General features: G+C 36.2%; 1 protein-coding gene across 5 annotated transcripts in view; it reads left to right on the top strand.

Annotated features, from left to right (window-relative positions):
* LOC149775370 (E3 ubiquitin-protein ligase TRIM45-like) overlaps positions 1-14,352 on the top strand; it is a 68,839-nt gene that overhangs the window by 18,144 nt on the left and 36,343 nt on the right. For 2 of the 5 annotated variants that reach the window (XM_089944074.1, XM_089944073.1), the window contains exons 2-3: positions 2,065-2,251; positions 6,923-6,997. The exons of 2 other annotated variants lie outside the window; for them this stretch is intronic. In XM_089944074.1, the coding sequence (XP_089800200.1) occupies positions 2,184-2,251; positions 6,923-6,997 (143 nt within the window). In that variant the 5' untranslated portion in view covers positions 2,065-2,183. The remainder of the gene's footprint in view (positions 1-2,064; positions 2,252-6,922; positions 6,998-14,352) is intronic. One more of the 5 variants, XM_089944075.1, reaches the window with a different exon arrangement.

Here is a 14,352-nt window from a genome sequence, read left to right as displayed (position 1 = left end):
AAGCATGAGAAGAATCACATTTCTACAAGAAGCTGCTTGCCATCTTTCTCACATATCCACGTTGGTCGAGCGGATAGAAGCGATGAGTGATCTGTAAAAGCGAGCATGTGTCACGGCCTAATTGACAGTCTCTATGCGTATACGATAGGCTGAGCTGTCTGGATATTATTGTTCATAATTTGTATTTTCTTTCAAAACTGTACGAGTACTATTTGTGCGATATAATTTTCCTCCAATACTTTAACATTCATACAAATTGTGAAGAAATATGTTCGAATCTAATCCCAGTATCTTTTTTGATTCAAGGTCTGAGAATTGGCACATATTACCAACAAGTTGTTTTCAAAAGGGAGCTAACCTATTAAAGCCCCAATGCCGCCGTTACGTCCAAAAAGCCATTTATGCCAAATCATCAGAATAATACTGAATCTTGAAAGATATTGGTCCTAACATCGTTGGCTTCCATTGAAACCAGATAATATCGACATTTCATCACATTATGGGCCTTGTACTTTCTCACTTCAACTGAGAATCCCTGCTATTTTTCAAATGTGTACGAATTAATCCGATGTTGATTGGCGACTTATGTGGGTCAACCGATTTCAGTCGAAAGCTTGAACGCAAGATTTAATGACGTCGCTGTTGTGAAACTAAGTTGTCAACATCACGCTACGTCGGATTGTCTTCAGGCCAAGTTCGCGCTTCAAAGTATTCCAGTGCCCTGACTGATCATCAATATTCACCTTAGTCTTATTTTTATCTAATGCACTCTTTTTCTGCGAAGCTTCGCTTAAAAAAGCGGGTTTGCCTCTTTTCATTCCTTCTCGAATCAGTTTGTGCGTCACGTGTGAATATTGTTGTTAGTAGATTAGTAACTAACGGAATTTGTCGAATGTAACACGTCACTAATAGTTTTGGAGCGCTCCCGAAAAAGAACAGAATTACGAGCGACTTCGGTGACTGAATAAGGGGTGGCAACTATTAATTCAAACTGAATATGTGACCGTCGTTTAAACCTAACATTTTGGTTATTTAAAAGATCGGTTTATGTCATATAGCTTTATTTAGCAAATAATTTCCATCTTTTCATGCTGTAGTTAGATTGGAAGAACGGTGAAATTTATTATAAACGGCGTCTTTGGGGACTTAACAAAAACTGTTTATGTGAACATGTATGTAACTTCCTATTCTTCAACGCAGGACGTGTCTCAATGTATTTAAACCATGACAGAACCCAAACTGTATTATATCGGTAAAACGATCTTTCTCTGACTTACAAGAAAGATTCAAAGAAGCAGTCTTGTTACGATCAATCTCTTCATATTTGTGGAAAAATTTAAAAATAGGAACAATTTTACGCAATTGTATTAACGTGCGATTTTTTTGACACATTTTTATTAAAAGAAAATTCTAAATATAAACATGTGTTGTCCTTTTTAATGTCATGTTTAATACTGCTTGCTGTATAGTTGTGTGTGTTTGAATGTTTCCGTCCTTTTCTCTGTCTGTCTGCCTGCTCGCCTTTGGACCTGCTTATAGATAGTGTGAATAGTTGTCACTGACAATTTATTCACAGACAGTTGTATGCAGAATGATGTAAGATGGTGGCATATAAAAAAAAAGAAACGAAGGAGTGACGGTTGTTATTTTTGCTCGCCTTTTATTTCAATTTATGAAACAGCATGCAAAAAAAAAAACAACAACAAAAATCCGAAACCACAATGCATATTATAACCTTATAATCTTGTGTTCCTTACAAGGCATCAACTCTGGGTTATCTCCCTTTGATCAGATGTGTCCCTTTTGTAAATTGTTTATGACATGCTTGGTTTTTCCTTTCACCAAAGTTTTCTTAATCGAAATGTACCCTTTTCCAACCACTCAAAGTTAGCCATTGTCCTTTTTCCTAATATTCAGCAACTACCTCTTTTCAAATTTCCATGTTTGCTTGGCGCGCATTTTTATTAGAATAGTTTCTCCTCCTATCATGCGTGGCATGGATTCTGGAATTGTTTATTCAAGAACAACCACCTAAACTGATACATTGAAATTTAACTTCTGTAGAAACGAGAGCAATCAGCGGAGGTTCATTCGGAAAACCACGCCCGTATTGGGAGATAGCCGGGCTCAAAAAGAGAGATTATAGTCAAGCCCCCCTTCAAAAAGGAGATAACCCGAGTTAGATGAACGAAACGATGTCCAAGAACGAGGAAGAAGTATCGGTCGAAAATTCTGGCACACAGTCACCATGGTAAGTCACATTGTATCATTTAAGAGCAATTTGAAACATCATCAGACGGAAAGTTGTATCCAGAGCTCTGGTTTTTAACTGAACATTACATTTCGAGGAGACTAAATCTTTTGATATACTTTGCATAAACAGCTACGCACTTTTAATCGAAAAATGAGAGAGAGAGATGGGGAGAATGAGATGGTGGGTGGGTGGTTGGGTATTAAAATAGTATCACATATACAGTCGAGACTCGCTTTTAAGTCTAGTCCAACAGTAAACAATAAAATTAGTGTCTATGTTGTTTGCTCTACTGATTCATCATACACTGCACAGTCCCAGATCTATCAGTACATTATGCCAGTAAAGACAGTAATATCAGTCTTTTGCTCTCTTTTTCTTTTTAACCGCTCACAATCAATGTCTCGTTAGTGACAAAACCAAATGTAATTCCTTACCAGTGTAAAACGGAACTGTTCTATGTTCAGGGTAATCCCAATAACTTGAAAAAGTGTCTCCAAAGTTCACCAAAAAGACTACAAGAAACATCAGCTTTCACCACAAATCTGCAAGAATCATAGCTTTATTATATGAATTAGTAGCATTCAGTACCTCGTTTCTATGTATAGTCTACAACCAGGATTCTAACCTTTCTCGACCATGTCTCATTTATAACAAAACCAACAGGTAATTCCGAACTCGTGTAAAATAGAACTGTAACTATATCGCAGTAACATGACAAAATATTCACAAATTTCATCGAGATGTCCAGCAACAATCTTAAATTCACATTATGCACAGAGAGAGAGAGAGAGAGAGAGAGAGAGAGCACTTGTAAGATAAAAAGAGATTTCATAAATGGGGAGAAAACTCACACAATTGCTAGTTCCACCACACGTCTACAAACTTTCTGAAACCAGTCAAATTCACAATCGAAACCACCTTGATACGATAATTTCATATTAGATAGGTATGGACGACCGGGCGTGCAAAGAGACGAATTCTTCGCAAATCCGGCCTTGTTTGTTTGATGCTCAGCTGTATGGTTACATTGCTTTCACTTGCTTTGTTAAGAGTCCAAGTTGTCTATACGTTTTCAAATATTTTAAGACACCAATCTAACGATTTCAAAACTGCCAAAGACTAAACAAAATGTTACTAGCAGCTTGGCGCTCATCATTAGTTCTCACTAGACATTTTGTCTGGTGAATTTTCATCCGACAATGACCTATTGCAGAAAAATGAGAATAACTTTACACTGAAGATACAAATAAAAACAAACTAATGATTTTTGTAGAAGGCGTACATGTGAGATTTTGCCTGGCAATCAGGTTAATTCCTGATGCAACTGTTGGCTTTTATAATGAACCAACACTGCCACCAACCCCTCTTTTTTACATTTATTTTTGATAGCAAGAGCTATTTTGAATAAATTCCTGTGACTAGGCAGCTAAAAGAATCAGTATGTGCCTTATGCATGAATAAAGTTCACTAGTACTATAACAAATTAGCATACTTTTGCAGCCTAAGTTACGCATTTGATCTCCAATGCTCGTCTAACTGTGACAGGCAGTCACCAACAAACCAACCCATTTCCAAGCCTAACTCAAGTAAATCTAAACCACATTACAGATTTAGCTTCTGTGTGAATTTATAGATGCTAGGCTTGTGATAATTAGGTTCATGCCTTATACCGTAAAAGTTAGGGAGGTGTCAAAATACGAAACTATCCAGTGAGACCTTAAGAGATTAGTGTTAGGACTGGTCGGCCTGTGTAGTCCGATAAATCAACCCCACAAATCTGTGTTGATACTGACGGACATGATGTCCCAGTGCTATTCATCACTATAAACTGCCTCACTGCAGACATCACTATAAACTGCCTCACTGCAGACATCACTATAAACTGCCTCACTGCAGACAATCACTATAAACAGCCTCACTGCAGACATCACTATAAACTGCCTCACTGCAGACATCATAACGTTATGACTGAAAAAAGTATAGCTACGTTAGAAATCCAAATTACACACACACACACACACTCATTCGCAAAACTATCGTATAAAGTTTTGCTAATTTCATTTTCTACTTCTGTCTCTTTTAAGTTCACCCATTCCACCAATATACCACGACCTTCATTTTAACGCATCTTTTCAAATTAACCCTAATGCTTATTGAATTGTTGACTTTAAAATCTCAAATTTCAATCCCATAAAAACTCAGTCTTTACGGTAATCGGTCTAGTTTTCTTTAAGTTAAGTATCTCCAATTTTTACCTTTATAAGGTTAGGATGTGTCACCGTAATATGTGAGAGTGTGTGTGTGTTGGGGGGAGAAGTGCATGGTATGAATTTTTTGTGCATTCAAAAATTTCAAAGTACATGAAATTAAAAATAATTGGGGGGGGGTGTGTGCATAAAAAACTTATCGTACTCGCATATTTTATGATTGAGCGATATTCCGTCTAACAGCGTTGGAGAGTCGGCAATTTCTGTGCAAGATGATTTGCAATTGCCCACCCCCATGGCAAACTTCCACTTATTTTATTAGATTTCGGTCAGAAAAAATTAGTAGAACCGATTCATAATTTTAGTTACAGGTACCTTTTGATGCTGATTCCGAGATTTCCGCAACACTCTCATTCGAAGTGAGCGCATTGGTTTTTTTTCTTCTTTCTGTTTGCAATTTATTTCATTAACAGATTTGTGCCATGAATTCTTGTACGATTGCCATGCATACTATTATGTCGTAATCCTCAAAGAAAAGAATTATCTCTAAACGGGCATGACATCGTAGAGCAGGGGTCTCAAACAAGCCCGCCAAGCCGTATCCTGTGGCTTGCAAAATGATTGGCTTCACGAGAGATAGCAAAGGTGGTGCGGCCCTTGGGCCATCTGAAATGCCCTCATGCGGCCCTCAGGGTGGTTTGATTGAAACCCCTCTCGCAGAGTACGATACCTCTCCCCCCCCCCCCGCCCCAACAGTGCCATGTAGGTGATTTCGCAAACACAATTCAATAATCGCAAGCGTCAGAATTATGTATTTATTTATTTTAGGCAGACTGGACCTCTCTCTCTTAGAACTGTTACAGTAAGAAAAATTACACAGAAACCATGACAGGAACCTAGTCAATATTTTTGGGTAAAATCCTATGATACATTTCTACTTTAAAAAAGGCTGACTATCCATAAGGATTAGAAAAAAAATATTTTTTAAAAACCCACAAAAAACAAAGAATAATTCAGCAAACAGGCTGGTTTCCCAATAGCTGGCAAAGATTGTGCACATATATGCCTTGCCATGTGTTAATTATTCTCCGTAATACTTCAGTGAGATAAATCATCAGAGCTTTGAATTAATGGATCCCATTATCTTACTTTCTAACCAAGGCATTTACAACAAACAGATCGTGTATAGCAGCTACTCTCTTTTTTTCCATTAAGGAAGGACCGAATTGTAGACAGATTCCCCACTTTAGAATAACTTGTTTATTTGTAATAAAGTGCGAAAAAAGAAAACGAGGGATAAAAAAATGTATTTTGAGCTAAGTCTGAACATATTCATTGTCACAATTTTAGCAAAAAATCTGGTTAAAATGAGATTGGGCATGAAGGAGGTGAGAGTGTTGAAACGAATGAACATCCGACGAATACATTATCCTGTGATCTCTCTCTCTCTCTCTCTCTCTCTCTCTCTCTCTCTCTCTCAATACAATGTTCGTTCTTTATAATACATAACCGATATTCTCTTGGTATGCATCCAATGTTCCCTTTGTCATTCTTGATGCCATAGTGCAGCGGTTCCCAACCACAGTTCGCGACAAAATCAAGATTACGGGGGGTTCCTCAAAAAGGGTCGCGAAGGGTCATCAGAATTAATCATAACATAAGAATGAGGGTCGGAGATCCTTTAACACATTAACCCCTAGCGACGACTTTACGGGGCAGGTAGTAGCCTACTGCCGAGCTCTGTAGCATCATGGTCATGCATGATACACTTAAGTGGGTGGTATTATAAAAAGGTAGACAGATGTAGCTCTACAGTGATGCCAATTAACCTGGAATATCTAGTTGCACTACAAAATACAGATAGAAAAACCTCATTTTTTGGACCCGACTTTTTTTTTTACGCAAAATTCGCCCGTGGTCGGAATCCCATTTTGTGTCCGGATTTTAGACATTTTGGTCTCAGATCTATCAAACCGGTATGAACTGCAAACATACAGATGAGCCTTTGCAAAAAGTAGGATAAGATGGGCATTTGGAATAAAAAGTGGTCTCCATACAAAAATAATGGCTCCGTTTAGTAAAAAATAAAAATAGAAAGTCCAACTTTTACCCTTCTGCTCATGCGCGAGTCAAATAGCCAACGAAAAATGATGTTTCTAACACAACTAGGCAGTATGTTATTGAAAGATGAACGGGGATTTGGTGTTTTCGAGTCTATTCAGAAATAGCTTTCAAAATGTGTTTCCTACTTGATTTTCAGGCAAAAATGGCAAAACCTGCAGGGGTTAATGTGTTAAATGGTCATTTTAGGGGCAAAAAAGCAACTAATTTTTTTTTTAAAACAAAGGTTGGGAACCACTGCCATAGAGAATCAAAGTACTCTTTTGGAACTTATTCTCAAGCTGAATAAATATAGTATTATATAATGTTTTTTTAAAAACAAATCTGATAATTTGTCAAGGTACAAGACGACTGAAGATGCTTTCTCATCTGTGGGTATTCCGTGGCGAGAACTCGGACAACAGCCGCAAAACAGGTAGACATGTCCGTCTGTTGCATAGCAACCTTTCATACTTATATAATCATGCTTGGCTACCAATATAGTCAGTGTGCTGATGTTTGTCTGAGTGTACATACGTGTCCAATACGGTGGTGTCTGTGTATTTGGTGCAAAGTCACGTTGTTTCATGTTATTTGTATAGTATCCAGGTCGCAGAGGCAACATACAATTATCATGGGTCACTTCCAAAATTTATCACAGATATTTTTAAGACAGTAAATTCAACGATTCCAAAGTTCAGATTACCAGTTTCTCTCTGTTGGATTACGGACTGATGATATCAACACATCGGCAATATATGGCACCCATGCGTAAGAAAAGAAAAACATTTCCCATTATTTCTACATATACAAGGTCTTTCTCTGAGGACAGCAAATAACAATTTCAAATGCAATACACACAAAGAGTGACTTGCGACGGCGATAACTATTAACATTTTCGTCACGCTAAACAGTTCAAAGGTCTTGTAATTCTAGCTGAAATATGAATTATATAGAAGCTTAGTCTATTCTGTCACAGGTAATTAAATATGCTATTATTTTGTTATTTTGGGGGGTTTTTAACTTTAAATTGCTTATGGTTTTGCCACCCTGCTTTAACTTTAATGTAAATATCGATCTTTAACACGTGTTACTCTTCGTGTGTGTGTGTGTGTGTGTGTGTGTGTGTGTGTGGTTTGCAGCACATTAACAAAACCCTGTTTAAATGTTGCCGATTAAGTTTAGGTAAATGGCACATCAGCACAACCGTTGTTATACGATGCCAATTAAATTCAGGTATAAAAATGCACACAAAACAAATACAGAGACATGAATGGGAAATATCATTAAAGAACAAAGTCTCAAATTTCTGAGACAGAGAACACACTCAAAAGTCCTTCTAAGTTGGAACATCGTCACGGACACATCCCGGGTCAAAAAGGTCGCTTGTATTAGTATCCGCTTTCGACATGCATAAGGATTATTTTATATCCCTGTTCCCGCATTGAGCTCTTTCTGTGTGTGTGTGTGTGTGTGTGCGCGCGCTCATTGTTGTCCCCCACGTGTTTAGGTTAAAACATTGCAACTTTTCTTGTTTTCCAACTTTCGTGCCATTATGTAATATTTGTGCCATTGGTTTCTGATTCCATATTGTTTCGAATAATTTCTGAATATGGTACCTTTGTTGTTGGCTACTTCATTGTCTTTCTAATATATACGTTTAAACTTATCCATACTGGGTACTTAAGAAAACCAGTAAACTGTATTGGTATTACAAAGTCGTTCACCGATACCTTTCCTAGACAAAATGGGTGTGACAAAGATGTACACCGATGCCTTTCCTAGACCAAATGAGTGTGACAAAGATGTACACCGATACCTTTCCTAGACCAAATGAGTGTGACAAAGATGTACACCGATAACTTCCCTAGACCAAATAGCTGTTACAAAGATGTACACCGATAACTTCCTATGACCAAATAGCTGTTACAAAGATGTACACCGATAACTTCCCTAGACCAAATAGCTGTTACAAAGATGTACACAAATTCTTTTCATTGACCAAATGGATATTGCAAAGATTGACACCTAAATACACCAAATAGGTATTACAAAAAAGACACCGATACCTTTTCTAGATCAAGTGGGTGCTGCAAAAATGGACATAATTAGTCAGATTATACATTTTTTTAAAAATTTAACCTACTTGGGGAACTATTTTTTTTAGAAAAGAGATAGAAATTATTCTGTCTTTTTCTTCTTTTTCGTTATCGAATAGTTTCTTTTTTTGTTTTGTTTTTGTACTAGACACACTGATCAAGACTTTATCTTGGCATATGGTAAATAACTCAACAATGGTGCATTTATATCCGATATTTGCAAAAACTTATTAGATAACAGAAAAGATGAAAATAGTGTAATAGATATGGAGTGCATATTCGATGATGGTAGTAGTGGTGGCGGTGGAGTTCATTCCATCGATACATCTGTTTGTACCACCATATTGCGTCCGTTCATTTGTATGCCTCATCTTGTGAGTTGTTTTCCTGCCTTTGGTTTTCGTAATTATAGCATATCGAATTATACAGATGTCTGTTGCGTACATGTAAACTGATATTATTGTGCGGTGGAAAGTAATAGCAGAGGGTAATAGATAAATACTGCACAAGCATGAAGAGCAGTGGTAATGTTAGCTAGTTTTGTTTACAGTGTTTGAAGACAATATTGGTTTTATCTGCAATCCTCGAATGATCATAGCGAAGACATCTGCTATTGGATCCATGAATCCAACAATAGCGTACATCAATATAGTAAGCATATTTTTCGTTAAATGAAAACAAGACAAAACAAAACAAAACAAAGATGGTACAAAAAATGAAACGAGGTGACAGTTGAGGAATAATAAAACTGGTACAGGTAAAAATATGATTGGTTAGAATCTTTTAGCAGCATGTTGAATACTTCCGGATATGGTGGGGATTTACTCTTTATCTCAACAAGCAATGTTCATTTATTACCATACGTTGTTTATAATGATATAGATAATTCAGTGTTGGTTTTGTATGTGACAATTTTTATCAAAATTGTTATGCGTGGAAATCTATTCAATTCATTAAATCTTTTCATTCCCATTTCTTGTTACGATGTCTACGGTGAAAGGTTTGCATGCATTGTTCTTGCCCTTCGTACTATATATGTAATAATTCCCATGATGGGTAGGCCTGCTTTTGATTTTGTTAGCAATAGATTTGAAAAGTAGAGACGTCACGTGTACAAAATGAAGTACTATTGTTCTTTCGAAATTGCGTGCGAGCAGCTACGGTGTACGTCTTGGGCTTCTGGCTCAATCGCTACAACGAGGGTAATGAGTTTGAATGTAAGTCAGACAGCAAAAAAAATCATATCTTTCTTTTGCATTTTTCCTAATATCTGTTAAAAGAGAATAATCACCCATTAAAACTTTCTCAAAACTAACAAGTTCAGGTATTTTTTCGAAACCTATCACTTCTATTTAGGCCTTATGGTGCAAGCAAGTTTTACTTACCTCTAAAACTGAAAAGGATTAACAAAGTGCATAATTACGCACCTCCAAAAATGAAGATTTGACAACGGAAGTGCTCCCACTCTGCGCTATAGTAGCTAAATAAGCGGCTCTGTTATCTGGCGATTTACTAACCAGTTTTGGATACTACCCTACCAACTGTAAAGTCATGTATGCATGTTAAGAGCAACATATTAGCTCCAAAACACGTGGCCCCATTACTTTGTTAATTTTCATAACTTACTGAAGCGAATCTAATACAACTCTTGGAAGTAATTTTAAACTAGGCACGATTCTTTCAAAAAAGTGTGTTAGTATGTGTTTTTGCAAAGCGTTAACTTGCCGATGCCTATTGGAGCACTTCCGTTGTCAAATCTTCAGTTTCAGAGGTAAGTAAATCTAGCTTCTAGTTCGCAATCTCATGACACCTAACTAGAAGTGATCGGTTTTCAAGAGAAACCGGAACTTGTGAGTTTGCAGTGCTCCAATAAGCAATCGTAATTTTATATTTTGAAACATGTTAATACATTCTGTTTATAAAAAAAAAAAATGAACTTATTTTAAACTTAATCAAGAAATATATTAGAATGACCTAGAAAATCATTAAAAAAAACCCAAAGTAATGGGGTCAAGAGTTTGGAACTTTTGATATTCGTTATATACAAAAGTTACCTCCGAATTGGTCGGCGTAGAAACAACGCCCAAAACTGGATAGTAAATCGCCAGATAACAGAGGCACTTACTTAGCGGCAATGATGTAGAGTGAAACTTTATAAATTAAAAAAAACACCATTAAATACTACAACTCACTGTTTGAATCTAGTAGTATCATTGGTATTTCGATTTACTCACGGATGACATTTAAACTGATTACAATCAGCACCGTCAAGATCAGCACTATTACGATGAGACCTGAACTAAAAATAGTATACTGGTAGGTTTGCGGTGCAAAGCATGCCCACGTGTTGCATGTTATAGTAGTAACCCGCATTCCGATCCACCCTGATGGTCTTTGCAGTTCGTGTTTGTAGTAATTGTACCTGAACCTTTTGTTTTGTTTTACCCTTTTTGTGTTTTATTTGTGTGTCTGATGTCATGACGTCGAAAGTATCCTATATACGTGTGTACATCATGGGTGTGTATGTGATCCGATTTTAACGTTACCTCCTATATAAATATATCATATATTTGTACCTGAACACTTATGTATTCGAAAATTAACCGATATTAGTCCCTGTGTAAATGTGTTTGTGTGGTTCGTGTTCTTAACAGTTTTTCTTAAAATAGCTAAAAGAATATTAAATGATTTAATGTCTGAATGCCTCATGTGAAAGGAAAACTTTATGTATGGGTATCACTGATTTATACCAGCTTGCAACCAGAGAACCTTCTGAATGAAGGAAGAGGGATTGACTGCCATGACAACGATGTATACTTTATCTTTCCACAGGACTGCTACAGAGTCAATACCACAGTATCAATATTTGACAAATCTATTTAATACTTAATAAATTAGCTTTATACTTTTCACGCAATGGCAGTTTGAAAACGAAACCTTACCTCGCAACCCCAAAACAAGGATTTGCGCAGGTAGGCTGGAATCTCAACTATTGCGGTCTAAGGGAGGTAATATAGTAATATTACCGCGAAATGTAGTTCATGGAAGTGTTTGTCACATATTTAGGAGTGCAAGGTACATTTTTGTTTCTTTTCCTGCACAAATGTGATGCCAAATTAACCTGCCTAATATAAAAATCCATACAAAATAAAATAGACCAGCACGGTCAAAAACGTCCATATTTTTGTATTATAGTACCAATAATACAACATAAGAATATCATCCATTTGACCTAACAACTCAACAGAAGCTCATAGCAAACGAGGTTTATGGGTATGCGGAGAACTCGCCCCATGGAGAACTCGCTCCAACGTATCTGGATAAGTCGCCCCAGAGTGGTTGGAGAAGTCACCCCAAAACTTGTCACTCAGATAACTTTTTTTTATAACAGAATTAAATCATCTTTTACGTGATTCATATTTAGGTTTTTATATATACGCGATCACAAAAGAGATATTAATTGGTAATCATAAAAAGCAATATCATAGTAATATTTCTAAGGACGAAATGAAGTCTATATAATCTAATGAATGACGACAGTATAGTGATTAAAAAGGATGATAAGTCTTTTCATTTCTCTTAGACGATCATATGCTTGGTACTGAATAATATGGGAAATATTGATGTTCTTTTTCATCAGTGTTCATCTCCGACAGTTATAAGGCAAAACTGTTTCAATATTGGTAGCAAAAAGTATTCGTTTTGAAATCCTTACTTTCTTTCGTTGTTGAACTATGATGATTATATTGTAAAATTATATAAACATGGGTACTGGAACAATTCTCAGTTTTTGGGTACTTTTTTGTATCCCCATCTTTGAATTATAATAAAAATAATTCCAAATGAAATAACATTAAAGACATGTTTACGCTTTTTCATTCAATTTATTATGCACCTTTGATTTTGTATGTAACTCAATCGGATGAATATGCATTTTTCTTTCACACTTACTTACAAGACTGTTGTCCTCTCGTTGCATTATAAACCCTTCCCTCCCATTCTGCATTCATCTTGTTTGAGTGATGTTGATAAAAGAAACATAAATCACTTATAACTGAAAGTATGTGTGTTCATATAAAAGCGTTAGATTTCTTATAACAACACACACCGGATCACCACGAGAATTTAAAAATAAAATATAACTATTAACTTTCGTGATTTATACATCTAATATACTAACATTATTCATTAATGTGGCAATTACTCTCAAACTCAGACCAGGCTGAATCTGTACAAATTACTGACTGAATCGGCCCATATTCCTGGCTGATTCTCCAAACTTCCAAGCTGATTCGGACCATGTGAAATATTATTCAGTTTAGTCCAGGATTTAAATGTGACATTTAAATTTGTTTTTAAAGATGATCTTCTCATTATGTCCCAAGTACGTTGAGCAGTTCAAATATGCATTTAAAGTAACAAAATCCCGTTAGTACGCGTGATCATGGTATTGTTATATATAATAAAATAACGTAATCATGTTTATTGTGCATCGGCAATTTAGTAGTGAAATATATTTTAAACTTCTAGTTCAACTTTAAATAGTTTGTTTTATTGAGAAATAATAAAATTACGAACACTGACAAAAAAAAGAAGAAATAAACTATGGGTGTTGTACAAGTGAGCTTTCGGAAACCGTCTGAATTCTGCGCATTAGCCATGATGATGAACCCAGTAGCAACCGCATTTCCGGAGTAAGCGTAAATGATACTTTTTATCGAGTTCAAGTATTATTCGTCAATAGTTAGCAAATCTCAGTGAACAGTCAGATTAAATTGTTCAGTTACAGATGATACTATAACCCTTTGACGGTCATTGCCAATTCAGTCGATTTGGGGTTATAGAAGTCCATGCCATAAAGTCATCTCAGGATGACTTAGGTTATTAGGTTGGAATCCTTACATATACAAAACTGCAGACATCACATCATGCTTACACCCTCTCTATTTTTCCAAATAAAATGCATCTAATGATTTGAATGTAGAGCAAAAGGGACACATAACACTTATTCTTCTTTAAATACAGAAGCGGAGTTGATCAAATGAAAAAGTTGAAAAATTGCAAATTTTATAGATTTAATAAGTTATTAAGTTGAAGAAAAACAACAATAAATAAAGCCTTAACAACCATGTGGCGACATCTCAGAATTACTATATATGATCCTTGCGGCGACTTCTCCAGGCGAAGTGGGGCGACTTATCCGACCACCATGGGGCGACTTCTCCTGACACCTGGGATGAGTTCTCCCAGGGCGAATTCTCCATGGGGTGAGTTCTCCGCTATTCAAGTTTATGCACCCCAACCTCAATTTCTTACATGCGATTTTTACGTCTGAAGGTTAATTTGATAGACAATGATGCTTACCGCGCTAACGAAAGCCATTTCCACATGTGATATTTTCTTTCTTGTTTTTTTATATAAAAAAAAAACTTTGTTTACTAAACAAGTTGATACAGTTGAAAATGCCGTTTTTGGGATATTCTATTTGCCTTGAACCCACGTGTGTACTGCTATAAGTGGCTAGCTCTGCTTCATAGCTGACTATTGGTATTTTACAGTCTACATACTGTGAAGTAACTATCGGAGGTATACATTCCTTGAATCAAATTTCAAGAACAGCACAAGCATAAAACACTTAATTCACAAATATATCCATATCTTTCATTGTTAAACAATAATAGCTGTAAAAGTC

Source organism: Sinohyriopsis cumingii, chromosome 19 (genome assembly GCF_028554795.1).
Source record: "Sinohyriopsis cumingii isolate HCF-2022 chromosome 19, ASM2855479v2, whole genome shotgun sequence".
In the NCBI taxonomy this organism is placed as follows: Eukaryota; Metazoa; Mollusca; class Bivalvia; order Unionida; family Unionidae; genus Sinohyriopsis; species Sinohyriopsis cumingii.
Note: the sequence above shows the minus strand (reverse complement) of the source record. Positions and strands in the feature narration are given on the sequence as shown.